This window comes from Notechis scutatus, chromosome 12 (genome assembly GCF_049901735.1).
Source record: "Notechis scutatus isolate UNSWTSFEM ecotype Mainland chromosome 12, rNotScu1.2, whole genome shotgun sequence".
NCBI lineage: Eukaryota > Metazoa > Chordata > Lepidosauria > Squamata > Elapidae > Notechis > Notechis scutatus.
In genome coordinates this window covers 17226935-17254530 of record NC_142020.1, presented here as the reverse complement: position 1 = coordinate 17254530, position 27596 = coordinate 17226935, and the positions used below count along the sequence as shown (strand labels likewise).

General features: G+C 54.2%; 4 protein-coding genes across 7 annotated transcripts; 1 reads left to right on the top strand and 3 right to left on the bottom strand.

Moving 5' to 3' along the window:
• Positions 1–104: 104 nt before the first annotated feature.
• Positions 105–5348, top strand: PDIA2 (protein disulfide isomerase family A member 2). The gene is made up of 11 exons (XM_026683355.2): positions 105–264; positions 1176–1379; positions 1776–1909; positions 2203–2340; positions 2436–2552; positions 2896–3021; positions 3205–3399; positions 3646–3766; positions 4411–4592; positions 4703–4792; positions 5271–5348. The coding sequence occupies exons 1-11, from the start codon at positions 105–107 to the stop codon at positions 5346–5348; spliced, it is 1545 nt and encodes a 514-aa protein (XP_026539140.1).
• A 599-nt stretch (positions 5349–5947) lies between these two features.
• AXIN1 (axin 1) lies at positions 5948–16066 on the bottom strand. Its single transcript, XM_026683352.2, has 9 exons — positions 14671–16066; positions 12754–12894; positions 12292–12388; positions 11406–11543; positions 10609–11129; positions 9944–10120; positions 8999–9238; positions 7160–7327; positions 5948–7005 (listed from the first exon to the last, which is right to left on the bottom strand). The coding sequence occupies exons 1-9, from the start codon at positions 15567–15569 to the stop codon at positions 6879–6881; spliced, it is 2508 nt and encodes an 835-aa protein (XP_026539137.1). The 5' UTR covers positions 15570–16066; the 3' UTR covers positions 5948–6878.
• A 2797-nt stretch (positions 16067–18863) lies between these two features.
• On the bottom strand, positions 18864–20758 carry MRPL28 (mitochondrial ribosomal protein L28). The gene is given in 6 exon segments (XM_026683354.2): positions 18864–19178; positions 19447–19533; positions 19854–19988; positions 20156–20308; positions 20413–20588; positions 20591–20758. Coding segments are annotated over 6 exon segments (738 nt in total). The 5' UTR covers positions 20706–20758; the 3' UTR covers positions 18864–19106.
• Positions 20759–21020: 262 nt separating this feature from the next.
• On the bottom strand, positions 21021–27590 carry PGAP6 (post-GPI attachment to proteins 6). 4 transcript variants are annotated; one of them, XM_026683210.2, is made up of 13 exons: positions 27388–27590; positions 26235–26412; positions 25903–26110; positions 25612–25748; positions 25249–25511; positions 24677–24999; positions 24490–24583; positions 24219–24342; positions 23890–24026; positions 23335–23513; positions 22930–23076; positions 22493–22609; positions 21021–22245 (listed from the first exon to the last, which is right to left on the bottom strand). In XM_026683210.2, exons 1-13 carry the CDS (start codon positions 27494–27496, stop codon positions 21949–21951), a joined length of 2313 nt encoding a protein of 770 aa, XP_026538995.1. In that variant the 5' UTR covers positions 27497–27590; the 3' UTR covers positions 21021–21948. The 4 variants fall into 4 exon arrangements, with proteins under 4 accessions (XP_026538995.1, XP_087798522.1, XP_087798524.1 ...); XM_087942396.1 differs by having other exon boundaries at positions 26235–26313; positions 27388–27517; XM_087942398.1 differs by lacking the exon at positions 27388–27590 and adding an exon at positions 27128–27193.
• Between the last annotated feature and the right edge of the window lie 6 nt (positions 27591–27596).

Genomic DNA, 27596 nt, shown 5'->3' with positions numbered 1-27596 from the left:
ACCATTCACGTGTTTGGGCACAGGGGCCTTATCAGGACCAGCCCTGCCCTACCTAGCGTTTCTGGGTCCGTGTTGGTATGCTGAGTTCCACTGTTCACACCGCCATGGGTTACCTGCTGCTCTTGTGGCTAGCCGCTACTTCTCTTCAGCCTGTGTGGACACAGGAGGACAACAGCTGGGTGGAGGAGGAAAATATCTTGGTGCTGAATCAGCACAATTTTGCCAGGGCTTTGCAGACATATAAGCTGCTCTTGGTGGAATTCTGTGAGTACCGGTGGAGAGGAGGAGGGGGGAGAGGAGCAGGACAGGCGCCTGGAAATCTTCACAGGGCTCCCTTGGGGCCTCTGTAAGGCAGATGCCACCTTATTGCAGGGTTAGGGTTAGGGGAGGGGCAACCTTCCAATTTGAGTGAAGAGAACTGAATCTGCGCAAGTCTCATGTGCAAGGCAGTGCCATCATGGTGCCATTTATGGCCTCAGAAGGCAACTCTTGTTCTTCCTGCTCCCTGCTGCTCTGGGGGCAGCCAGTACATAAGCCTGTGCCTGTTTGGACAAACTATCCCACAAATCACAGATTGGATCTTTACACAAAACAGCATTTGTTCCCAAAAGAGCCAATGGCCTCAAATACCCCAAGCCAGTCCCGATAACAGCATAGATTGGGGAGCACACAGAGTGGTGCACACTTCACACAAGGTGCGCACCATGCCTCCCACTACCTGCAGATCCAGTGCTCGTTCTACAAGCCTGACAGTCCATTTTTGGCCAGCTCCAAGCAGCTGCTCTTTGTTCAACTTCAGTGGTAGAAGTTGGCTCTCACTGGTCATAAAATCCAAAAAGTCCCTCAGCCGACCTGGGTTGGTATGCTGAGCTGGTATGCCATGGAAGCTGTCAGACCCGCAGAGAAGCCAACCTCGCCTTCGTTATAACCTTAAGCGCTGCTCCTCCCTTTTCCGGCAGTGCTCAAGACTGGAGATTTTAGTGGTTGGGTTGGTTTGACCTTTGAGCTATGCCCCTTTCTGATGATGCCCTGCAGGAAGAAGCACTTTCCCTTCCCATCAGTCTCAGAAGGTGCCCCCGATTCTTGTATAGAGAGAGGAAAAGGCTGTCACTCTCTTGTGTATCTTGGTTTTCAGCTGCTGCCCTTCTTGATTGCCTCTCTTCTCTCTCCCTCAGATGTCCCCTGGTCAGGGCATTGCCAGGCCCTGGCCCCAGAATATGCCAGAGCAGCCATGTTGCTAAAAAAGGAAACCCTAGTGAGACTGGCCAAGGTGGATTGCACCCAGGAACAGGCACTGAGGGCAGAGTTTGGGATCACTGGCTACCCTGTCCTCAAACTCTTCCGAGATGGGAACCGCACCCACCCCATGGATTTCCCAGGTTAGCCAGGAAGTGGATGAAACCCAACCAGCCCGACTAGAGGAACTCACTGCAGGAGACTAGCTGACAGCATCTTCTTTGGAAACGGATGGAAACCCGCCACTCCCAGACCTTTGCAGTGGGGACCTGCTAATGCCTACTGTCTCACTGCCCCTCTCCCTCTTATGACCAGCCCAGCCTTTTGTTTCCCTTTTATTGTTATCGAGTAAGCATGTTTTTTTTTTCAACAGAGGAGCAGAATATCTGTTCCGTGGACGTTATGGTAGTCTTTCAGCCACTGCTCAAATTTTCCCATATTCCCTGATAAGCACTGTGGTCCTTTTTTTCCAAAGAATTGCTGGTGAGGAAGGGGGTTGACAGATATCCTCTCAGCCCCTTCCCTGGTTTCCATGCTAGGTGAGCAAGAGGCTGCAAGCATAGTGGAGTGGCTAAAATGGAAAGCCAGGCCTAGTCCGGTGCTGCTCGAAGAAGTTGATGAAGTGGCTGCTTTTGTGAATCTCCACAATGTTGCAGTAGTTGGATTCTTCCAGGTGAGTGACATCCTAGGCTTCTCCCTTTGGAAGCTGCCATAGGCAAGACATACTTTCTCTTCCAAATTTCACCCTTATTCACTCCCTGCACTGGAGGGGGTGCCTCAGAAATAACCAGAGCCTTTGAATCTTTTCCATGGAGGATGTGGCCAGAGATTTCACTGTTGTTGTCCCGTGACAGATTTTGTCCAGAAAGCAGAAGTGTGCTGTCTCCTCTGGCCTTACACTGCAGCCATCCCTCCCTCTGTGCTGGTTGTGTCCAGAGCTGCCTCAGCCTGTCCTGTTCTCTCTAGGATTTGCACGATCCAGACGTGGGTCTCTTTGGTGATGTGGCCAGTGACACTCCTGAGGTAGCCTTTGCCATCACGGACAACCTGCTGCTCTTCCAACACTACAATATTACTGAAGACACCATCTCTCTCTTCCGGAAGGTAAGATGGTGATGTGCAGGTATCTTCAAGATGCTTTGAGGGGATGGTGCAGCTGCATTTCTGCAGACACTCTTTCCTGACTGATGTATTTGCAGGATGATGGTCAGCGGGTAGATTTCTTGGCTGACACAGAGCTAGGCCTGGATGAAAAAGACCTGGCTCAATTCATCTCTGTGCAGAGCCTGGACCTAGTGATGGAGTTCACAAATAAGGTCAGGTAGCTGTGGTCCCATCAGGGAGCCCACAGCCTCCTTGCTGGCAGATGTGGCCCCTCCCCCCCGCATGTGGTGGGCTCCATCAAAGGGACTGCAGTGGGCACTTCATCCATTGGGGCAATGTGGAGGTACCTCCTTCAGACCTGCTGTTCTGCTGCCCTGTGCAGGAGCCCCCTGCCGGTGTCCTGTTAGGTCAGGAGAATTCAAAGGTCGAAGAGGAGGGATGCTCCAGACCTTTAGGATGGCCTGCTTACCCCAGCTGCACTATGTGGGCTTTTTGTGCTCAATGGCTTGAGGTCTCTCTGCCCAGGAGAGGTAACTGTCAATGGTTTTCCCTTAGAACTCCTCCAAGATATTTGGGGCAAAGATCCCAAACCATTTGCTGCTCTTTATCAACAAGTCAGTGGATTGCCAGCTGGGGCTCCTGGATCCCTTTCGAGAGGGGGCCACTGCATTTCGGGGTCAGGTGAGTCCAGGGAGGAGATGGAGGAGCAAGTGGGACTGCTCCTGCGGAGACCATTTCCTCTCCCTTCCTGTTTCTTGCTAAGCCAGCCAGGGGGAGGGAAACCCAGCTGGCTATGATGAAATGGCCACCAGGGCAAATTCGTACCCATCATCCTTGGCTGGGGGCTTCTGTCTGAGACCACAGGTGCTTTTTGTGCTGGTGGATGTCAGTGGGGAAGGGGCCAGCGTACTGCAGTACTTCGGCCTTAAGGGCCACGATGCTCCCGCCCTCCGTTTCATCAATATTGAGGCCAACAAAAAATACCGGCTAGCCACACAAGGACTCACGGCTCATGGCATCCACACCTTTTGCCAAGAGGTTCTGCAAGGGAAAATTCAGGTGGGCAGCTGACATCTGGCGAAGTGTGTGTCACCCTGGTGCATGTGGACCCTTGGGGAGGAAGGCAGTCCCCCTAGCCAGGTCTTCCTTATCCGTCTCCAAGATGTCAACAGGAAAGGCCCTTCTGGGCATACTTCCACCAACACCCCCCCCCCGGAGGTCTTATAACAAACTGGAAGGTGCCCCTTTGCCAATGAGGTGCTACCTTTGTCAGCAGCCCCGTCTCTGGTTTGCCTTCTCTTCCAGCCCCACCTGATGAGCGAGGAGATCCCCAATGACTGGGAGGAGAAGCCGGTAAAAGTCGTGGTGGGCAAGAACTTTGAGCAAGTTGCATTTGATGAAACCAAAAACGTGTTTGTGAAATTCTGTAAGCATCTGGACTTCAAACACAGACAAAGCTAATACTAAGAGAGACCAGTCAGTGGAGGGTCTCTAGGCAAACCAACTGGCTACATGCCTCCCACAAGAAGACTCACGTCAGTGGCCCAGCCAGACTTTCTGGCCATCAAAGCAAACGGGACTAACCACCACTCCTGCTCCACTGGCTTAACGTGTGAAACTGTATGGGTAGCTTTTCTAAAGGTCCCAGCATAGCCCGAGATTGGGGGTGGGTACCTATTATGACCACAAGGACTGTCAGAGGGCTGTCGAGTTGCACACCTGCCCAAAGGGTTTTGCCTCTCCCAGCAGCAATTTACTCTCAGTTGCGGGGGGAGGGTGTTATATAAAACACCCTACTGAATTATCCCCCTCCCCCCGCTGCCACAAACCTGCTAGCTGCATTCCAGAACAGGCTTTGCCCGGATAACCACGATACAACTGGGACAGAAACTGGGTGCCATGCTGAATCTCCAACCACCTGTTAGATTTAGGCAGATGGATTGTGCATAGCAGCCACAGACAATCGGAGCCCAAGCTTGCGCAACTCACAACCGAGGGCAGTGTTCAATATTTTTAACCTGAGAACAAGACCCCGGTCTCAGAAGTCCTTCTCCTATTCTGCCTCCCCAGATGCCCCTTGGTGCCCCCACTCCAAGGCATTGGCCCCGGCCTGGGAAGAGTTAGGAGAGAAATACAAAGATCACAATAATATCGTCATTGCAGAGATGGATGCCACAGCCAACGAAGTGGCAGACCTGACCATCCGTGGCTATCCAACCCTGTACTTCTTTCCCACTGGGCCGGGCCAGCAGGTACAACAGCATCTAGCCTGTTCTAAAGACTTGGCTGCGGGAGGGGGGCCTGGCTGCTGGTTGGGGTAGGAAGGATGTGGAGCCATGCTAACTGAGAGTTTCCTGCCCAGGTGATTGAGTACACAGGTGGCAGAGATCTTGAGAGCTTCTCCACGTTCCTGGAAGGAGGAGGGAAGGCCCTCTCCACCAAAGAGACTGGGGTAAGTACCAGATGCCTACAGACAAGGGGCTCTGGAGTCCGCCCAGCTTTTCCGCCCAGCCCAAAGGGGTGGTTCTACTTAGAGAGGCCATCTGGAATGCCTGGAGGAGTCTCTTTTCTCAGGTTCCCATCTGGACTTTGGGGAGACACTCCTGGGATTGCCTAAGTTGTAATTCCCAGTGATATAAGCCAGCCTCTAGGTCTTGCTAGAATGTGGATTGTAGTTCTTGGTTCCCAGGTTCACAATGAAAATTCATGCATGCTACTTTGGACAATTGCCCCAAGAGACGGAGGGAGGGCAGGGAGGAAACAGTCTTGGGTTTTGCTCTCACAGAGGGGCTTCTTCCTGAACCTTCCCTTCAGCCTCAGCTTCCTAAGTCCGTTTTGCAAAGAAACAGTGCTGTGCCTACATGCACGGTGGCTGCTGTTGGAGAACAGTCCATACCTGGGTCGAGTAAAGGTTGCCTCTGCTTTTCCAGGCTGCTGAGACCCCCAAAGAGCCACGGCAGGATGGCATGAATCCACCAGAGATCACGGAGCCCAGGGAGGAGTTATAAATCCTGCTGGCCCCCTCCCAAGCCTCACTTTCTGCAGGAGGTCCCCACAGCATCATAAACAATATAAAGACCTTGAATATCAAAAGAGGATTCTATGAAACTCGTGTTTCAAGCTGTGCAGTACATACAACCCCCAAAACAATCAGTTACTTGCCTGTATGTGTTTCTACCCTATGGGCCCTCTCAAGCACTTTCCAGAGCTGGTTCCTTCCACGTGAATCCATCCACTCTAGTCCCTGCCACAGAAAAGCTCTGCAAAATGATTTGCAAGGCATCAAGGGTGGCCCGGGCAGAAGGAAAGGCAGCTGGTTGGTGCATCAGTGTCTTAACAAGCCACAAACATGGCTGCCATAACTCTCCAAAATCAGCACAGCTTCAGCCTTTCTGGTGCTCCGGACAAGGCAGTAGCTGAGCCTCAGCCTGGCACCAGTCAAGTCGCAGGTCTCCTGGTCTGCACCTGCCAGGAAAATCAAACTGCTCCAAATTCTGAGAAGTCAGCCCTCACTTGACAACTGGCCAATCCTCTCCTATGAGAACTGAATCCTCAGCTCATGCAGGACCTGCGGAGCAAGCCCTGCATGCACACATATGCCCAGAAATCATTGGAACTTCGGCCTTTATTCCATTGTTGTACTTGTGAAAAGATCAATTGTACAAGTCAACATGTGAAAAAAAAGTTCCAGATTTGCCAGCCATTTGCTGAGCTACTGAGATCTGAGCCTTGTTTAGAAAATGTACATATCTACAACTGAACCCTTCAGAAAAAGGGGAAATGAAGATCCGGCTCCAGCCGGGCACCACACATTAAAATGTCCATTCCGATGTGGAGCACAATCCAAGCCCAAGAATGAGCCCAAACCAGGGAGGGAACAAGCATGAGGTTGGAAGGCACTCGGTGACATTCGCAAGGGGCAGGTGCTGGTGGGGGCAATCTTGAGGGCTGCTCCACCTCCTCTGCCATGGATATGTGGAGCCCAGGTTGTGTGTGTGTGTAGCATGGGGGAGGGCAGTGAAACAGGAAGACTGACAGGCGGGAGAAGTACACAGTTCAGGAAGGAGAAGAGACATCTACTTAAGCCACTCTCTCCCCCTCCAGCTGTTGAATGGCAAGAAAATGAGAGAGGTAGAAAGGCATGGGGTGGTCCTAAGCCCCTTGACAGCATCTGAATAGGAAGACCTATCAGGGGAACACACCAGGCGGGACAAGGCGCAACTCTTATCAAGTAGGCCTCATTCCAAGGCTATTCAAAATGAAAACCAACACCTTGTTCAGTCTGCCTCCCCTCCCACAGGGGTCTCCAGCTTTTGGCTTGGCCCACCGTCCCATGGTGGAGGTGGCATGGCCATAGTATTGCAAACCCGGGTTCATCTCAAAGACCGCCTTTGGTGCAGCTTCTGTCAATAGCTGTGTAATGTTCTAACGCAGCAAGCTGAAGATCCTCGATGGTGTGGAGAACGTTGTGACTTCCTCGGAGAAGGCAAGCAGCAAGGAAGAACGCTGTGATTGCCAAGCCTTTTGGCTCACCCGGGTTAATCGATCTTCTCTACCTTCCCAATTATCTTCTCTTCAAAGATAGGCAGGACTGCATCCTCCTCTTGAACTTCTTCAAACACAACTCCACAGTCAAACTCGTCACTGACTTTCTTGAAGTAATACCTTTAAAACAGGGATGGGAGAGCAACTGAGGGGAGAAGGTTTTGCCCCAAAGGTTTTGCCTCATCAGCTCTGCAGACACCCAGAAGGCGACCAGCTGGGAAATGTTTCTAGGGGGCAAACCCAGCCAGGACCATATAAAAAGCACCATTCTTACCTGTAATTCCCTTTCTTGGTCAGCAGTTCCTTGAACTGGCCCAGCGTGACCACGCGGCCTTTGACAAGGGTGCGGTAGGGGATCGGCTCTCCGCAGAAGTAATACGCCACCACAATATTCTCACAGGGCTGGGAGAAACTGCCGCCCAATTTCTTGGGTGCCTTCATTCTAGGAGGCCAAACACAAAGCGAGTCCTTCGCTGGTAGGCACATGGCGGCACAGCTGGCGGCCTGCCTCAGCAGGAGAGATCCTCTTCTGAGGAGACTCGGAGGAAGAGCAGCCAGCCTCCAATGAGGGCAGGTGGGAGAACTGCTGCACCAAAGGGAGCCCAGGACTGGGGAGGGCGGGGGGTGGGGGGTGGGGGGCAAAGCTTTCTTGGGGAGAAGCCAAACCAACCTCTGGCAAGACCATCAGCAGGCAGAGGTGCCTCTTTTTTTGCAGACCCTGCTTCCTCCCTCTTGCTCCAGCCTTAACTGGGCAAACAATTTCCAAAACTCATGTTAGAAAGGGGCACTGCTTGTGCCACCCCAAGGCTTCTGATTGCTACTTCCCTCAGTCTTTGCCAAGAGCCCCTCACCCCAGGAGAAGAAAAGCAGGAGGAGGTGACCTCCTGCCACCGCTTTCTCAAAGGCCCGATGTGCTGCTAACAGTTCCAGAGGGTCTCAGCAGCCCTTCCAAAGAACAACAGTGGCAGCAGGGGTGGCCCAATTCCTCTTCTCCTGGCTCAGCCGATTCTGCACTCAAAAGTGTGGCAAGCTAAAAGTAGCCGATCCTTAAATTCTCTGGGGCCTCATCTTCATGCAACAGCCTTAATTTGGAAGTTGCTTGCAACCCATGGGAAAAGAACGATTCCCAACCCCTGCAGCCTCTCCGCCAGCTGAGCCACCTTGGGCACAGTAGCAAAGTGACTCTCCCAGCAATGCTACCAGGCACCTTTCTCAAGTCCCAACTGAAAAATAAACAAATAAATAAATCACCCTCGCAGGGAACCCAAAAGAATTTCAAACTTGACGGGAGTCACAGACCAGAAAGCTCAGGCAGCGCAAATAATAGTGGCTCCTTTGTGGACCACTATGAGCCCAATCTATGAGAACTGGCTGGATACCCCACTGGAAGTTGGGCACAGAAGGGCTGGAAGAGGCTATGAAACACAATTTGGCTCAACAGCCATCTCTAACCACTAGGCTGGCCTGAGGAGGATGGCTTAGCTTCCAGAGAAGAGGGAGAAGGACCCAAAGAACTGCAAAACAGACTTGGAGACGCAGGTTGGAAAGGGTGATTACATTCAGCACTGCCAGCCAACTGCCCTCACAGATGAATGGGCACCCTGGATAACCCCATGAACGTATCAGAAGAACGTGGACCTTAGACAATTCTGTTATTTTACCCTTATTTCCTCTGATCAGAGATCCATCTCAGGGGCCACAAACCAAGCCTTTCCATCCTCAAAAGCTTAGGAGATGGGATGGGGGGACAGAGAAGAAAACCGGAAGCTTCTCTGCCAGCCAAGAGGAGGGGCCCAGAGCACAGAGAGTGCCAACCAGTCGCTCTTCCCAACCTCTCATCTTTCTCTTCTGGCTTCCTGGCCTTCCAAACCCGTAGGGGAGATCCCTGGGCCAGGAGGCAGCACAGAGAAGGCCCGGGACATGCACAGCTGGAGCAGCAGCGGGGCCCCTCCTGATGTTCCCGGCATTGACGTGGGCCTGGCCCAGCTCCTTTCCCTGGCAAGCTCTACCCTCAAACGGCAGTTCAGTGGGACCCACGGGAGAGTGAGGGGTTTCTGGGGCAAGCCAGAGCTCCAGCACTACCAGAGAGGTCCCTCCCCTCCCTCCTGCTTACCTCTGCTTGGCAGCTGGCTTGCCGGTTCTCTTTTCCTCCTCCTCCAATCGCCGCCGGGCTTCCTCCAGCTGTGTCAGAGGGTTGGGAGCAGGGTTGGGGGGCATGGTTGGATCCTGGATGAAAGGGTGGGATGGCTGCACAACATTCCGGAATGAGACCCAAGGGTGCACAGCCATAGGGCGGTCGATGGGAACCGGGCGGGGTGGTTCGTGAGCCAGTTGCTTCTTTGTACCCGATGAGCTTCAAGGAAAACAAACAGAAATTGACGGAGTGTCCCAAGACTACTGCAGCAAACTACAGATAGGAGCAGCAAGTAAAGCAGAACTGCTGGATGAAAAAGGCTGGTCAGCTGCCTGTCCGAAGGGGACAGTCTTGCCACCCCCCGGCCCCAGAGCACCTGAACCCGAGGTAGCCAGCAACAGCAGGTGCTTTCGTCTTGTCTCCCACTTGAAGAGGAGAAGACATCCTCCACACTCAGACATGGGAGGCTGGGGAGAGGGGGAAGGGAAGGAGGGACGGATCTGCAAAAGGTCTGCAGTGTAAGCCGTGGAGGCTTCCAGGACTGAAGAGGGCCCAAGCTGAGAGGAGGATGGACTTGAGAGCTGGTTCTGTCCCTTCCAGCTCCTGCAGTACAGAGCAAGTCCAGTAATAACAAAGGCCAGAAACCAAGCAATACAGTCTGTTCTTAGGCAAAGCATCTGGGGAAAGGGGGCTACAGCACCCGGTTTGCTGCTCTGATGGGAGAAAGGGAGAAATCAAACAGAGCAGGGAGGGTAGCCCAGAGCAGCAGTTCTGCCAACCTGAGACTCAGCACCAGGCGCCCATTTCATCTTGTTCCCCAGGCAGTGGCTTCGCTCTGGCTCCGCAGCCCTATGCAGCCTTGGCACCTCTACCACTTGCCAACATTGGGATCCCACGTGCCTTTCCCCTCCTAACCCCACTGACCTATGGGTTGTTTTCCGGTGCCTGCTGATCTCTTTTTCGCCTTCTATAATCCACTGCATGATCTTCTGGTTCCTTTCCAGGTCTTCTGGAGAGCCAGGCACATCGTAGCTGGCACCTTCATTTTTCCCAGGGTCTGACTTCTTGGCACTCCGCTTGGAGAGCAAGCCAGCTTTCCCACTAGCCAGAGAAGGAGAGAGAACCTGGCAGCTCAGACCTTCCTCTCGTCGCTTCTCCCAAAGCATGGGAAGAAACAGCGCTTCCTGGGGCCAGCCTGGCTTTGACCCCCACCACAGCCTGGCCCTCACAATAGCGCATCAACTCTGCCCTGAGAAGCTGAGGCAACATCTGCAGCGCCCCCACCCCCGGCTCTCCCTGCAGGGCTTCAGCAAGTGAAGAAAAGAACACCATGACTCCCCCAAGAGCAGGGGGGTTCGAACCTCTTGACTGGATCCCCCACTCTTCCACTCTGCAGCTGCTCCTCTTAAGAAGTCTAGTAGACTCACGCCCCTCCCTCCCCCCTCAGCCTTGGAAACTTCCCGGGAGGCTCTGGACCAGCAAGTCCTCTCGGCCCCACCCACCTCACAGGGATCAAATGGAGGGAGATATCCACCTAAGCTCCCTCGAACTCCTAGAGAAAGACAAAATGTAATTCTGGCCAAATTCACCTGTAGGCCATGACATCCAGAGGGCCCGGGGCCAAGCCCAGGCTCTCCCCATATGCCCGTGACTTGGCGGTGCAGCTGTGAGGGTCCACACTCCAGGCGAAAGGGCCCTGCATGCGCTGGCCGGCCGCCTCCTCTGGTGCCTCCTTGGCCTTCAGGCCGGCATGGTGATGGACCACATGGTGATACACGTGCTTGTGGTGGTAAAGGTTGGCAGCCTCCAGCTTCAGCCCAGACTTGCTGGCATGCTTGCTGTGGCTCAGCGGGACGGGCCCCATCAGGCCATGCAGCTTGCCGACAAGCCCGCTGTCTGGAGATTGGGGTTTGGGGGATTGGCAGCCAGGGGTCTTCATCACCCGCTGCACGTGCTCATCCAGAATGCTCTCGGGGTTCTCTTCGTGTGCATCGCGCACCTGCAGCTCAGCATAGCGGGGGGCAAAGTGGGGCAAGAGCTGTGTGGGGACCAGCTTGTGGCTCATGAGGGATGGACCCAAGGGGAGCTCTGCGTCTTCCCCTTCTTCCTCCTGTCACAAAGACACAGCCATCTGGTCAGGGCCTACGGCAGTCCAGGGAAAGGGTGGCAGCCAGGAGCTCCCCTCACCCGGCAACAAGGGAGCTCAACCGAGCCGCCAGCCGCCTCAGAGACCAGCTGAAGCCCTCCCGTCCAGGGCAACAGCTCTGGGTTTTCAGGCCCAGCTCCTCCCTCCCACCCGGCTCTTCTGGAGCCCCCAGGTTCCACTGGGTAGCTGCCCCCCTCCTCCAAGGACCAGGAGCGTGGCAAAGGCAGCAACTTCACTCACGGCTCGGACGCGTTTCAGGCGCTCCTCTAGCTTGGCCTCTGCTTCCCGGTCCCTCAGCACTTCCTTGAGGCGGTTAATCAGTTCGGCAGCAAATTTCTGGGGTTCAACGTGGATGTCCTTTGGCATTCGGTAAGTTCGCTGTGGGAAAGAAGCACTGGTGTGCAAAGCAACCTGGCCCTCCATCCTCCCCGGTCTTCCTTTTGGGGGAGGAACAGGGATCGTTTGAGAATTTCCTCTTGATCTCTGTGCCAAAGCAGAAAAATGGCCTTTCCCCAGTGGGTCCTTCTGCCCAGGCACACCAATTCCCCTGCATGGGAGCCCCTTCAGAGTAGCCATGGATCCTCCCCCACCTGCCAGCTCTTGCTCAAAGCCTCCAGCCTCCCAGAAGTTGCTCAGCAACTCCCTCAGGCCTGGGAAGCTTCCACAAAGGAGCTGGAATGAGTGGCATCAGCTGGCCTGTGCTGTGCCCATAAGGACTCGCTTGGGGACAGAGAGCAGAGGGATCCTGTCTGTCCACTGATGGATCATTGCCAGGACTCCCTCCCCACTCCAAGTGAACACCTGAAACTGCAGGTAACCGACGGACTCCACCAAGGCAACCCATAAGCTTCCTCTGGCACCCCCAAAGAAATCCAGACAGATTTGGGGGGTGGGGAATGGGGTAGAGGCCAGGTTTGGAGGCACTCACTAAGAGGGACTAACTGCACCAATTGGGAAGGGCCTGTGGGGGAGAAAAAGGTGGGAAACAACTTTCCAACTGGGCTGGACTCAGTCTGACACTGGACCCACAGGTCAGAATCCACATGTGCGGCCACTGCTAGATGCCAGGAAAGGAAGACCCTTGGAAACAGGGCCTCCACACCCCAAAGCGCTCTCGCCCCCTTACCGGAATGTGAGGTAGTGGCACACGTCCATTTGCTTTGGCGCTTTCTTGCATCTCTCTGCGATGCTGCTTCCGCAGCCGGTAAGGGGGAACCCCGTCTCTGCCGTGAGGAAGCCACAATGCCTAAACTAAAAGGCTGCTCAGGGGAGAGCCACCCTGGCCAGTGCAAGTGCGCAATGCCCAAACCCCCATCCGATGGACCCAGAGCCCTCCTGCCTGAGCAGGACCTTCTTCCCACTTGCCCACGAGGAGCCTGGCCTCCTGCTGTCGCAAGGGTCCTCCCTCCGTTATGTTACCAGCTCCAGGAACACTCCGTTTCCAGACCGGTAAGGAGCCAGAGGCATTTTTATAAGCAGCACCATGGCTGCCTGGGCCCATGGTTAGAAGAGCTGCTGGAAAGACTGAATGTCGGCCCACAGAGACACCCTCCCACTTGGTTCCACCCCGCCCTTTCCAAATACTCACAGGCTGCTATCAGTCAGTGACATGGTGTCAGCATCGCTGGACATGCTGTGCTGCTCGCTGTCATTGGCGCTGGTGGCCGGTGCCAGGGCATAGCCCGTGTTGACATAATACGGATGCCCTGTCTCCCTCCAAGGCCCAGGCCTGCGAAGAGGAGACCAGGCAATGCTCAGAACCCCACAGAACATCCATCCGTGCTGGAAGGACTGTCCCCAACAAAATCCATTCATGCCCACCAGTATGTCAGGGGAGGACAGAACAGAGTCACCTTGGACCACAAGACAAGTGGTGGGTGGATGGATGGATGGATGGAAGGGCAAGCGTCCATATTATAAAGTAATATTCCAAACATTATGATGTTCCCCAATAAAGACCTCTCATTCTTCTTTAAAAAACTGCTGAAATGTTAAGACTTTTATGGAGTCCTTGGTATTTTCTAAGCTTAGTTGTTTGCTTGCAGGTATTTCATTATCTAACCAGGTAACACCATCGGTGCAAATAAGTGTGGAGTTTACTGGTTTGCCCCCACTTACTCGACTGATGTTGCTTAGTTGGGTAATGAAACATCTGCAAACAATCAGACTCAGAAAAGACCAAAAATTATTGTAAAAGGTACAATAATGTTTACAAAATGTTGTAATTGCCTTTATCTATTGAGTTTGTTAGGTAATATGCAAAGGGAAAAAAAGAGTTACTGACAGTTTTACAAAATTGAGCTTTGGCAGAGCCAAACATGTTCTAGATTTTTGCAAACCTAGACCAAGTGAAGCCAAGTTCTGAATCTTCCTTCAGCAGCCTTTGCGGTGAGCATCTGGCATACAGCATTGGCCATGTTCTCTACCTCTCCAAGGCCACAGAGCTTTTGGACAAAAAAGACCAATGTACCCCCCAGCCCTCTCCTAGTGAGGCAAGAGACCTGGATCCCCAATGGGGGGTCTCTGAATGGGGAGAATGGCTTTCCTGAACAGGCCATATGAAACATCTTTCTGACTGATTCTGAGGATTGCCTCATCTTTGCCTTATCCAGAACGATTCAACCTTTTGCATAAAGAACTCCAGCATCTGTAAGCATTTTCTCACATAAATAAAACAACAACCAAAAATATTTCCTCCTTTTTTCAGCCCATCAGCTGCCTCTAAACTCAGAGGAAAAAGGGCTGTCACCCAAATCCCGATATATACTGCGACCTCTAATCCATATTTGGTATCATATGGATTTTATTTCAGACCTCTAGATTGTCTAATTTTTGCAAAGGAAAAATGGAATTTCAGCAAAGAAAAAAAAAAAGAAACTCCTAGTCTCTAGGCACTTGGGAAAAATGAGGGGTGGGCTTTACTCAGGACGGATCTGGAGTTTGCCCTTTTTTAGAAAGTTGGTTGATAACATCCAAGAGGAAACAGAGAGAAGCAATTTTAAACTGAAATCCAATTCACAATCTATGTTGACTTTAATAAACCCCTCGGTTTGGGAAAACTTTCCATCTTCATGAAGTGAGAGGCAGAATTAGGCACAAAAGCCCGGAGTTCTAGTTCTGCCTAGTTCAAAACTCCCTGGTCACCTTTGTCTTAAAAAGGAGGTGGCTACCTGTCTGCAGCCTGAGGCCTTGGATTATAACCCTGTAATGAAATTCCTTGCCCTTCACTGGCTTGACCTGACATCCCAAAAAAGGCACCAGGATGTCTGGGTGACTACATACAAACAGAGGGAGCTTCAGGGTTCAAGGATGACCCAGCTGCAAAGATGAACTGGTTTCTGACAGCCAGGAAGTCAGCCTGGACTTAGGAGACCAACAGATCATCTGACAGATGGGCACCTATTCTCCGCACTTCCCAGCTGCAAGCATCTGCGCCCCCTCTCCTGCAGCCAGGTGGACAGGAACAAGCTGTAAACAAAGGCGTCCCTGGGACTGTGGCTCTCACCTGAATTCCCTCCCCTCGCTGTAATGCCTGGTCCTGGGGGCTGGCTGGCTGGTTGTCTCCAGAAGGAGCTTCTGTGTGAATCTGCTGGAGGCAGCAGACTCCGAATCAATTGCCACCTGCCCCTCCTCTCCTTCCATGATGTCTTGGTCACATTTCCACTCCTCATCCTCATTCAAGGTGGGCAGGTACCCAGGCAGGGCCTTCCCTGTCCCGGACCCTGAACTCTGATCGCTGTGCACTTTTGGGCTCTCCCCACCTGTCCTCGTGTACTCTAAATAAATATCCGACTTCAGGAACAAGGGGTAGGTATTCTCCTCAATCATGGACTGGATTTCCATCTGGGCCTGGTCAAACATGGCCGGGTCAATAAGTTGCTTCAGAACACAGTCTTTGATGAAACTCTTAGTAGCTGGCTTGACCTGCTGGGACACAATCCCGTTATTGTCAAGAATGTATTTCTTGTAAATGGCTTTGGCCAGCTTTAACCTTTTCTCCTCCTTGGAGTCGCAAGGGGCCAGCTTCCTGAAGCCGCTGCAGGCAAACCAGAAGTCCAGCAAATCTGCGCAGCTCTCGTGCTTCAGAAAGGTGCGGAAAAGGTGGATGCCGTCTTGGTCGTCCAGCAAGGAGTGCAAGGACTCTGCCCATCGCAGGTAAGGCGGCGTCGGGGAAGCGCTGCCCTCCGGCTCGTAGCCCAGATCCAGGTCCGGACGCCGCGGGGTGGCGGTGGTCGTCTCGCCTTTCCCTCCGTCGCCCTTCCCGGCCGAAAAGCCGTGGCTGGCGGTCCGCGGGTCCGCGGAAACGAGGTCGCCCTCTTCCCCGGGGACCGGAGGCCTGGGCGCGTCCTCGGTGAAGCCGCCCCCGAGGTCCAGCGAGAAGCCTACTTTCTCCTGTGCGGTCATCTCGCGGCCGGGACCCGGCCGGGCCGGCGGACCGGCTCAGCGCGCCAACGGGAGCGGGGGCTCCGCCTGCAACTGCGGGGAAGGCCCGTCAGAGGCGAGAAGGGGCGCTCCGTCGCAGAAGCCACCTGGACGAGACGCTCCCCGCCTCCCCAGGCCGGGCTCGCAGCTCGCGCCAGACCGAGGCCGCAGCCGCCGCCCGCCCCCTTTGTCCGCCCGGCGGCGGCGGCCAGGCCACGCACGTGGGGTCGCGACCGGATCCCCCGCGCCCGTGGACCTGACGGAGGCGGGACGAGGCCCCGGACACTCACCGGAGAGCGGCGGGGGGGCGCCGCGGCCCAGGCGAGGCTGACACGGGAGCAGCGCAAGAAGGCAAGGGGCGCCGGCCCCCCATGGCCTCCGGAGCGTCGCCTGCCCGGCCCGGCCCAGCGCAGTTCGGCCGACGCGCCTCGCCCTCGCGTCCGCCCTTCCGCGGCGATAGGCAGCCCGGCAGCGCCCCCACCGGCCCGGAGGATCCCGCGGTAGCCGGGCGGCAGCAAAGAAAGGAAAACCCCGCGCGCTGTCCCTGTGGGCCGCCTCCTCCTCCTCAGGAAGGGCCTGGCTGAACGGCGGTAAGGAAGGGGCGGCTGGTGGCCAAGCCCTGAAGCACGAGCCAGCAATGGGCGGCGGCAGCTGCAAAAGAGCCAAGGTGCATCCACAGGAGGCTGCTAATGCAGCTCGCAAGAAATGCGGATGCTGCTTCATGCTGCACACCTGGAATACTCCATCCAATTGTAGTCACCAAGATACAAAAAAGATGTTGAGACACTAGAAAGAGTGCAGAGAAGAGCAACAGAGAGTATTAGGGGGCTGAAGGGTAAACATTCGATGAACGGTTGCAGGAACTGGGTATGTCTACACTAAGGAAGAGAAGGATAAGGGCTGACATGACAACACTTCCAATGTTTTAAGAGTCTGCTTCAGAGAAGAGGAGATCAATCTATTCTCCAACGCCCCTGAGGGCAGAACAAGAAGTAATGGGTAGAAGATCATTAAAGAGAGATCCAACTTGGAAGTAAGGAGAAACTTTCTGACAGTGAGAACAATGAATCAGTTGTGGGTGTTCTTCTTAAACAGTGGTCCGCAACCTTTTTTGTACCAGGGACCAGTTTCAAGCACAAACACTTTTTCAAGGAGGGGGGGGGGAGAGTCCGAGTTTGGTGGTTTGCTTGCAGACGTTTCATTACCTGACTAGGTAACATCTGATGTTGTTACCTAGTCGGGTAATAAAACGTCTGCCAGCAAACCACCAAGTTCAGGAGCGCCTGGCCCTGCCTCCCTCAGCCCCATCCCTCAGGTGTCTCCCTCCCTCCCTCAGGTGTCTGCCTCGTTCCTCTCTCAGTCGCTCTCTCGCTGCTCCACCAGCCCAGGAAGAAACTGCTTCAAAGAAGCGGGGGGCCTGTGTGTGGCTTTTCCTGTCGCCGCAGCTCCTCCAAGCGCCCGTTTACCCCACCCGCCCGCCCGCGGGCGTTCAACCCAGTGCTCCGTTCTGCCTGCCTGCCTGCCTTCGTTTCGGAGCAGCTTCGGCTGATAAAAAGAGGCAAATAGTTATTATTCTCAGCCGAAGCTGCTCCCAAACAACCAGACAGGCAGGCAGGCAGGCAGAACGGAGCACTGAATTGGAGCGCTCGCGGGCGGGCGGGGTGGGGGTAAACGGGCGCTTCAGAGGAGCTGCGGCGGAGAGAGCGACTGAGAGAGGAACGAGGCGGGAGGAAACCGAAGCTGCTGAGCAGGACAGGCCAGAGAGCAGGACAGGCTTCGGTTGCTTCCTCCCTCCCCTTCTTTCATTTGTGTCCTTGATCCCCGATCCCAGCAGCATTCACCGAAGGCGAAGAAAGCCGCCATTTTTTTAATTTTTTTTTTTCTTTGCGGCCCGGTACAGAGTGCTCCACGGACTGGTACCGGTCCGCGGCCCGGTGGTTGAGGACCCCTGTTCTTAAATACTGGAGGTGTTTATGAAGAGATTGGACAGCTACTTGTCTGGAATGGTACAGGGTCTGCTGCTTGAGCGGGGTTGGGGGGGGGGTTGGGGGGGGTTGGGCTAGACGACCTCCAAAGTCCCTTCCAACTGTGTTATTACTGATACATTGACTAGTTTTGGTTGAAAACCTCTCTTGACAGCTGATCCAAGCACTACTACTAGTGTCACTTGGGAATGAACAAGCCTTTTATTTTCTTTGAGTAGGAATCCATCTCCATGGCCTTCCTGACCAGAAACCAAGCCCCTCGAGCTTCAGAAGCATGAGAGAGGGGATTAGAAACTTCTCTAGGCTGCCAAAATGTTGTGTTGCTTCTGCCAGCCAAGAGGAGGGGCTTTCCCACCATGGGCAGAGAGGACTAACCAGTTCCTCTTCCCAACCTCTCATCTTTCTCTTCTGGCTTCCTGGCCTTCCAAACCTGTAGGGGAGATCCCTAGAGCAGGACACACAGCTGGAGCAGCAGCATGGGGCCCCTCCTGATGTTCCCGGCACTGACGTGGGCCTGGCCCAGCTCCTTTCCCTGGCAGGCTCTTCCTGGCACCCTCAAACGGCAGTTCAGTAGGACCCACGGGAGAGTGAGGGGTTTCTGGGGCAAGCCAGAGCTCCAGCACTACCAGAGAGGTCCCTCCCCTCCCTCCTGCTTACCTCTGCTTAGCAGCTGGCTTGCCGGTTCTCTTTTCCTCCTCCTCCAATCGCCGCCGGGCTTCCTCCAGCTGTGTCAGAGGGTTGGGAGCAGGGTTGTGGGGCATGGTTGGATCCTGGATGAAAGGGTGGGATGGCTGCACAACATTCCGGAATGAGACCCAAGGGTGCACAGCCATAGGGTGGTTGATGGGAACCGAGCGGGGTGGCTTGTGAGCCAGTTGCTTCTTTGTATCAACATATTTCTGTATTATTCCTTTGTTCCATTGGTAGATTAGTGGCTACATTAATAAATGTGTAGCTGTAACCTTTCAGTAATAGAAACTATTATTTTCTTTTTGCTGCCCTGTTTTAAGTCTCTTGCACAGACAGAAATTAAAAGAGTGATTTGTTTATGCTCAGGGCCAGTGACTTTGTTCATTTTGTTCTACAATGCAGACACTTGCTTCTCTGGCCAAAAAGCAGGAAAATGACATGTCCAAGGGAGCCACTGGTCCCACCCCCAGTCTTTTTACAAAGATGGCTACTGGGGGAGCATTGTGTCAATTACCCCCTTCACTCAGTGTCCAACTAAAATCTAAGGTGCCAAAGTAGGTACAAAGTCTCAGCAGATGAAGACAAAAACACAATGTCGGCAGCAGATGGAACAGCCTTCTTTATTGGTATTGAGTAATAAGCATAGTGAACAAGGGGGATCATGCAGTTCAGGATGGCTGGCTCTCCCAAATGCCAAATAACAAGACAGACTGGTGTCAATCCATCCTCTCATTCACCAATTAGGCGTTAGAAAGCTTCTTGGTATTCAGTCCTGCTGTATTTGACATGCATGAGAAACCAAAGAGAGCAGAAAATTCTCAAAGCCCAAGTTAAATTTTCCTTGTTAAAACTTCTGCTGTTTTTGGAGGTGTAGGATCAGTTCTTCTGCATAAACTCTGAACAAGGGAACAGGGTCCTAGGAAAATACAGATACAGAGGGTCAGTCTTTTAATTGCCCTTGATTTCAACTAATAGCACCGCATGAGAACTGGTCTCAGCCTGACTGAGGGGCTCCTGAAAGCAAGGTTCCAAAAAATATACTGAATTGATGGAAAGAAATGCAACTGGTTTTGGTTATGAGTAGGTAGATATTCTAGGCAGATGTTGCACAACCATGGAACTACAAGGACTGGCCCACCAACCTCACTGGCACAATCCCTCCGTGAGCTGCCTAAGCCACGTACCTTCTTCTCCAGGACTCTCTGCTTCTCCACAGCTTCCTCCAAACTCAGTCCAATCCATTCGGCCTCCTCTTCTGGAATGACAAACTCCTGTAGGCAAAGTTCAGTTTGTTAAACTGCAGCACAGAAACTTACTGAGAAGCCAGATAGCTATGATTAATGGAAAAAGTGCAGATATGGGTAAACATAGGAGGAAAATCTCTAGCAGGGAAAGCTATATGCCAACACAACAGACTATTGGAACGAAAGCTCTTTTCCAAGAGAGATGTGACTGTAGTCAAAAGTTACAAAGATAGCACTTCCCTCTCCGTTATTCTCTTGCATCAGATGAACAGACGGTGAAAAAAACGCATCCGGAAGCAAGAAACCTCTTGTAGGCTTTCCTAGACACTCTTGCAAAGGACAGTCACCTTGTATTTGTTATAAACAGCTTCCCTCTTGGCTGGATCATCTGGGTGGAGAGAAGGGTCCTTGCGTGCCAGTCTCAAAAGCAAGGTGCGCTTCAGGTCCATGCCCAATTTGGAACACAACTCAGACTTCGGGGTCTGTAAACGGAAGGGATGAAATGCCACAGTCTACCTTATGAGTTACAGGTGGTCCTGTAGGCAACCGCAATCGCCTCAAAGGACGGCCTGCACAATCTCAAGTCATTGCCATCATGCACTGACCAGGCCTGGGAAGGAAAGTCTCAGGTCCAAAACCAGCTGCAAACCTTTAAGATATAGAAGTCAAAGCCGAAAGCTCTGTCTATCTGCTCCAGCGTCCTCATGGTGACAGCAATTCTCAACTTCCTGTCCAGGATCTGGCTGTAGAATTCGCGGTTGAAAACCTGCGGCTTCCAGACCTTCTTCAACCGCCTCGAGAGCTGAAGGCACCAAGGAAGGAGATGGAACCAGGGGGTGACGCGCAGGAGCCCCCGGCAGAGGGCAAGCGCCCCGGCCTGCTCCAAGCGCAGGGCCGCGGACCCACCTTGTCGTCGTGGGCGTAGCGGTAGCCCGCCACGTAGCCCTCGCCGCCCCACAGCCCCTCCTGGCTCTCGGGAGGAAAGTAGACGGGCACCGGCACCACCTGCTGCCGCACGCCCTCCAGAGGCCCCGGGCGGCGCACGTACTCGCCGGCGGGCGGCCTCCAGTGGACGGCGGGGGCGGCGCGGCGGCGTCCTCGCGCAAGGCCCGCAGGTAGTGGGGCGGCAGCCGGGCGAGGATGCCGCGCTGCAGGCGCAGCGAGTCCCACAGCCGCGGAGGCACCTTGTGCAGCGGCATCGCGCGAAGCCGCTGCCGCTGCCTCGCCCGCCCGCCGCTTCCGCCTGCGTCTCGTTGGCCCAGGCCAGCCGGAAGGGGAGGGCAGCCGGCCTCCTTCCCGGGAGGGGCTTTCCGCCTCTTCCTGGGGCCTTGGCTGGCTGTCGTCCCGCAGGCCGTCCAAGCGGGATGGGCAGGCATTCGTCATCTCTTCGCCCTCCAGAAATGTTTCCTGCCCATCCCGGCAAGATGTTACACCGATGTGCCCCCCCGCCTTCTCTTGTTCAGATGAACCCCTTCCATAGAACCCTTCCCCCTTTTAACCAATGCAAGCATTACTTTGAATTGAATATTTTTAATTAAAGACGTGAAAGTTAAAGGCAGCTGTTCCGTTTAAAAAGCTTTAAAATGCCAGGTGGCTCGATGGAATATAAATAATAGGATATTGCGAACTGCAGTTGCTAAAGTTTTTTCTGAGACAATAATATATCCATGTTTGCATTTCTAAGTTGAACTTTCTTCATTCACTGCAGTGATCCCACATCAACCCTGAATCAAGACTCTCTCTGGTGCAGGTTAATGCAGCATCAGCAGCCACTCTCTGTGCCTGAGAATGGGAGACTTCTTCTGCCTTCAGGGACGGGCTCCTCTGCTGCACAGAAAATTTGACCTGGTCCTGGGCCATCTTTGGCCCTGGATTCCTACTTTTGCTGCCCTGCCCCCGCCCAGGAAGGGAGTTTGTGTTTGAAAAACGAACATACCAGGAGTCTTGGTGTGCCAATAAAGTGCTACTCATTACCTGAGTTCAAACAAGCCAATCCAGGATGTGTGACACTCTTCTGAGCAGAAAGCTCCTTCTGAGCCTATTTTCATGGGCCAATGGTCTCGCCTGTGGAGGCAAGGTGGTGGATGCAGTACAGAAGCAATGGGGCTTGGCTGGTGATGATGCGTCCACCGTGGATGCTCCTGCCTTCAGTCCCCCTGAATTGTCTCAACCCTAAGCCATTTTCTGGGCTGCAGAAACACCTATTTCCTTGTTGCTCATTATTTCTAAGGCTGCCACAAGATGAAGCCACATTTCCCAAAATTCAGAAAGGCCCAGGTTCTATCAGACAGCCCCCTCTCCAGCCAGATATTGCACTGCCTGGCCGCCTTCATTTCCCTCCAGCACAGCAGCAGGAATGTTCATAGGGTTCACGTTCCTCCTGCCAAATTAAGTGATTCCATTGGGAGGGAGTGTGGATGCATCAGCTCTCCTTTTCCAACTCTACCTCACTGTGTAGAGTTCCTCCTGGTCATTCCTACAGATTTGGTAATGGCACAGCAGTTTACGGGACCAGGCCCATGGGTCTTTCTGCCTATCTCCAGGAGGAAGGAGGAAGGCCACACTGCTTGCCACCAGGATGTGCCAGATGCTGTGGGTGTAATAGTAATTTTCAGTGGTTTCCATGAAGGTGTACACTGCTATGGCCACGAGTGCCAAGCTGGTCCCGGGGAAGAGGAAAAAGACCCAGCGTTTCCAAGAGGGAGGGTAGCAGCGGCGCCGGGAGATTCCACGATAGACCTTTGGGAGGAAAGACGACTTACTGGGAGCAGCACAGCCAAGGGACTTGCCAGCCTACTCCACGGAGAGAACAGCCTGTTGCAGAACCTGCTCTTCACGTGCCTTGCATTCCTTGCAAAAACAAAGCGCCCTCAGGCCCAATTAATTGCAGTCAAATGCCTGAGGAGCAAATGGCAGCGGACTTCCTGTCACCTGGGCTCAGAAATTTGCTGATCATAGGGAGCTTTAGGAAGGAGCAGCGACATACCCAAATGCTGGCCATGACAGTGAGGGCAAAGACACAAGGGCCCATCATGTTCCACACACCCCTGCGGTCCAGCTGTAGTGACATTGCGATGACCAGAGTCCCCAGCATGCAGAGTACCTACAGCAAAGGAGAAAAGCCCAAACAAGAAGATCCAGGGCTGCTTTGGATGTTGCTGATGACAATGAGGGATCCACCCACTCCCTTCTCCTTTGCTTGCCTTGGAACACAAAAGCCCAGCACAAATGAGATTGCAAGGCCAGCTTCCTAGCCAACAGGCACCACTACCACTTGTGCTGGTTGCTTACACTGCAGCCAAGAAGTACCAGGCAAGAATGGCTCAAGGGGAAAAGTTCACCTCTTCCATCCCATAATTTGGCTTCCTCCCCCATTTCTTCCCAACTTTTCATTAGGGATTGCCTATGGCTCCCCATACATACATATTTCAGGATCTTCTTGACCTGTGCCATGCACAGAATGGTCACCCAGATGGAGACAACAGAGCCCAGAAAGTCACAGAACTGCAGTGTGTCGTAGTCCATAATGCACATTACAGCAATGCCAGACTGGTCACAAGCGTGGTAGAACTGTAATGACAGTAAGGAAGAAGTGGAAGTGGTGCTAGGAAGGGAGGCTGTTGCAGCAGGTCTGCATCTTCAAGAGCTTGGCCCAGAAAGGCTCCTATATCCCTCCTGGTTTGGAAGTCCTGTGGGACCAAGAGAACTCCAGAAACCCTAATTCACCCAGGCAGGGCAAGAAATGAAAGCCAACTTGCCCACTTTCCATTGCAAAGAACTGAACTGCTCTACAGCATGCATTAGACTAAAGAAAAATGAAAAACTTACTGTGGAAAAGAACATGGTGAAGGTATAGACGGAGGCCTCAACTAGGTGATAGTGGTAAAGGGCCACAGCGATTGCTGGCAGGAAGAACAGGTTGCTGAGGGTGAGCAAGAGGGTGGCCAGGATCTGGGTGCCTACAGACTGGGCTTTGGTTCCATCTGTGCAGCCCCAGCCAGCCCAACCTGCAAGAGGGAAAGAGAGGGAAGACATTAGCTACAAAAAGCAACGCACTGCCAAAGGCACGTTCTCCAACTCAACTATACCTCTGTCCTTGTTTTTTTGGGTCCACCTGTGTGCTTCTAAAGTGATGCGGCCATTGGCCTGCCAATACACTTGGCTTCATTTACAAAGCGCTTTTGGAGTAGTACAGCCATTCCCAGGGATATCCATGCAGGTGGGCAGCTCCATGCAGAAGGTGGGTCCTAGTGGGGCTTGCTCTCCTTTCTTGCAGGAGGGGACTTGGGGTAGTGCTGCCCGGCTGGGAAGCCTGGGAGCTAAATCCCCCAAGAGAAGCCTGGGGGACAGGAGCAAGAGAGTGCTGGCTAGGACCTCTCTTACCAGCCTTGCAGATGCAGCCAGTGTAGAGATAGCCATGGCGCCTCATGAGGCTGCACTGTCCGTAGGTCCCACAATCGTCAAAGCAGGGGGTGAGGTAGGCAAGCATGGCTACCTGGCCTTGAGCTTGATCACAGCCTCTGCACAAGAGGGAGAGAGAAAGAAGAGGGGCCCAGGGAGATTCCACTGTGCAGCAGATTCAGTCCTATCGGGAATGGCCACCTCCACAAAGGGAAAATGGGGGGAGGGGGTGCAAGCACAAAGCCACTCCAGCAGCAGTTTTCTCCCTATGCTACAGAGAGACAGGCCCGACCTGGAGATCCAATACTCACTCTGATTGCTTTGGGCAGAGCAGCTTCAGGGACAGATACCAGCTGTCGGATTGTGGGTAAGGGACAATGACTGCAGCTTCCCTGGAGGACATGCTCACGTTCAGGAGGTAGCCCTGAGCAAAGGCTGTTGGGAGGGGAAGAAGCAAGCAAATCAACTGCTGTTTGGTCATTTGAAAACCATTGGCTTCTTTGGAGTCAACCCACAAGTGCTCCAGGAAAGGGGAAATACAGTTGTCTGGACTGTTGGCAAGCAGCTCTGCCAGCCACTTACCTGTCCAGCAGCCCCAGGAGCCATTCAGGGAAAGTGCAGGAGACATAGGGCTCAAGCAGGCCAACACAGTGGCATTTCCAAGGCCCACGGAAGTCTGCCATGACAAAATTGATCCCAGTTCTGAATTCTGGCAGCAGGCAAAACCTATCGACCTTTGGCCCTCCACGCAGCAGGGGTTCATTCTCACCTGGTTCAGCATCAGGTTCAGCACCAGGTTCCCTCCACTATCCATGCCTGAGTTTAGGTTAAGGAGCAGCAGAGTGGGAATATCGCTCTGAACGGTTACAGTGGAATCTCCAAGAATGCGGAAGCGCACAGACACCACGTCCAGCTCCTCGCGGACAATCGGCTGGCCATGTAGGCAGGTGTTTCCTGGGCCAGAGACATTGTGGCTGCTGCCCATGGTAAGCAGTGTGCTGTTGAGGTGGCTTCCCGGCATCACCATCCCCTGGTTCTGCTTCAAACTCTGGTAGAAGCCAAGGAAGGAGGCCGCGTCTCCTGGCTTGCATGCTGCAAGGAGAGAAGCCAGCACCTACCTACCACAACACAAATGGGTAGGAGGAATGGGGAGGGCAAAAGACCCTTCTGGATGGAAACAGGACCCCCCCTTCCTCAAAGCAGGGACCACCACTCTCTTGGTCAGATGAGAAAAAAAGAAGCAGCAGAGGTCTGAACAGGAATGGAGAGAGCCTTTGCTCAGATACCCACAGTGGCCAGAAATCATTCCCGATGCCAAGCGTTCTGATCGGGGGCACACACCTATGAAGAACACCACCATCTGAAAGGACACACTGGCGCTGGCACCACCAAGGCTCTCCACTGTGATCCAAAGCCACCTTCCCCATGGTGGGGAAGCCAAGAAGATGCTGCAGGCCTCCAGGCAGTGAAGCACCTTCTGGGAAGACCAAGAGAGTACAGCCGAACCCAAGGTGACCCGGAGGGCACAAGCCGCAGCAGAGCCATTCTCCATGCATTTCCCCAGCTCAAAGTGCATCCCAGCAGTGTATTCGGGGACAAAGATCCTGCAACACATTTACGATGCAGACAGAGGAAATCAGCAGATGCTTCTTGGCCTTAAAGGGGCCAGCCGATGCACCCTACCCCCCACCCCATGCTACTCACTTGGCATGAAGTGGCCTACTAGCCCCCTTGGACAGAACCTGTTGCACAGGAACATCAGGCTCAAGGACTACAACGTCCACCTGGCGCAGCACAAACAGGTCAGGCTGGAAGGTGTAGCTGCAAGACCTGGAGAAGCCCTGCAGGCAGAAAGGCCAATCAGGGAAACTGCCCTGCTCGATTCCAGCTCTACCAGTTCCTGTCTAACACGGTGGGCACATCTTGGATCATGGCAAATTTGGCCTCAGGACTTCCACAGGCTGTTTCCCTCACTCCTGCCAGCCCAGTTCTCACCTTCATCTCAATCTTGCTTGATGCTGCAGGCAGGTGGGCAGCTAGAAACCAGTCCCCAGCAGCCGGGTTAGTGAGGTTAACAAAAGTGCTATTCTGCAGGGCAGCATCCAAGGTCAGAGTCTGGCTGAAGGAAGGAGGGACGCTTGTGTTCATAGGAAACTGTGTGCCCAGGGGATTGATGACTGGAGGGGCACCATAGCGGATGTGGCTGGAGGACAGAGGTCAAGAGAAGGGATCGATCACTCTCTCAGGCCCTTAGGACAGAGACCCTGAGCCCTCTGGAGCTGGTACTCCCTGCCACAGCAGCAGCAGCAGCAGCAGGGGGAACTCACAAGGTGACCTGAGTCTTGCCACATTCAGGGCCTTTGTCTCTGGAAGCCTGCAGGAGCCATCGCAACAGCACTGTGTCCTCTGGAATATGGAAACGGAAAATTTTGGCACTTCCATACCAACTGTAGAAGGACAGCGTCTGTGAGCTCTGGGAAAAATACTCAGAAAGAAATGCCGGATCTGGGAAGAAAAGAAGAACCACCCTCAGGTGCCCAGCCATAGCTGCAGACAGGTCCTGGTGGGGAGGGGCTGGGCTACTGGTCAAGCACATAATGGATGTCCTGCAGCTTGACTGGCCACAAATGCCATTGTCTCCATTGAGTCTCAGTAGCTGCTCTGGGGCAGTGAAACTGGCTGGCGGGCCCAGGAATGACCTTGGAGTAACCATCACTCACACGGGCAGCCTGTGTGCAGGAAGTGTCTACGTGTCCATTACGAGACCTCCAAAAGTCCTGGGAGGGAGTCACAAAGCACAGCGAGCCAGGCCAGGCCAGGCAGGCACACCCCAGCCTGCAGGCATCACCGCCTTTGGACTTTGAGCAGCAAGCCCATTTCCGGGAAAGAGGACTTGGTCTTCCCGCTGCCTGAGGGCTGGGCACAGCCAGACACTGGGACTTTTGGATAAAGGCATGAAATTGCCCCTACTGTCCTTCACGTTGCCTGGAAGAGCTGTGCCAGGCAAGGAAATCTAGACACGGGTATCAGGAAGGAAGGAGAGAAGGGAGGAAGCGAGCTGCCTGCCTGCAGCCTACCCTGAAGCCCAGCGGCCTTGTCCCAGGAATGGAAGCCAGGAAGGCCAAGCCCTGCCCCTGAGTGCATGGGCACTGGGTGCCCAGGAAGAAGCCCCAGACCAGATGCCACAAAGCCCTGCCAGGAGGAGGCCCTTTGGAGTCACCTGCTCTCCGGCCCTTCTCCAAGGGGCCTGCTGGGCTTCCTGCCAGGGAAAGCACCACAGGCTCCTTCGAGACAGCCCGCCCTCCTCGGCCCCCAGCAGAAGAGCAGCCGCTGTCCCGTCGCCCTCGGCGCGCTTGCCAGAGGAGAGGCGGCTGGGGCGACTCAGAAAAGCCGCCCGGCGCGCCCGGCTGAGTCAAGATAGCGGGCGCGGCTTTCCCCGATCCGCCGCCGGCGCCTGGCAGCGGGGGATGCGCGGCTCACCCTCGGCGCCTTCGGCCAGCTGAACCTCCTTCTTCTCCGGCGGGGAGGGGGTAGCAGCGGCGAGGAGCAGGAAGAGCAGCCGGCAACGCCCGAGCGAATTGCCAGCCATCTGCACCAAGGCTCCGGACCCGGACTGGCCGCCCGGCGGTGGCGCCAGGGAGAACCCGCGGGGCAGGAGGGAAGGCAGTTGGGCACGCGCTGCGGGCGGC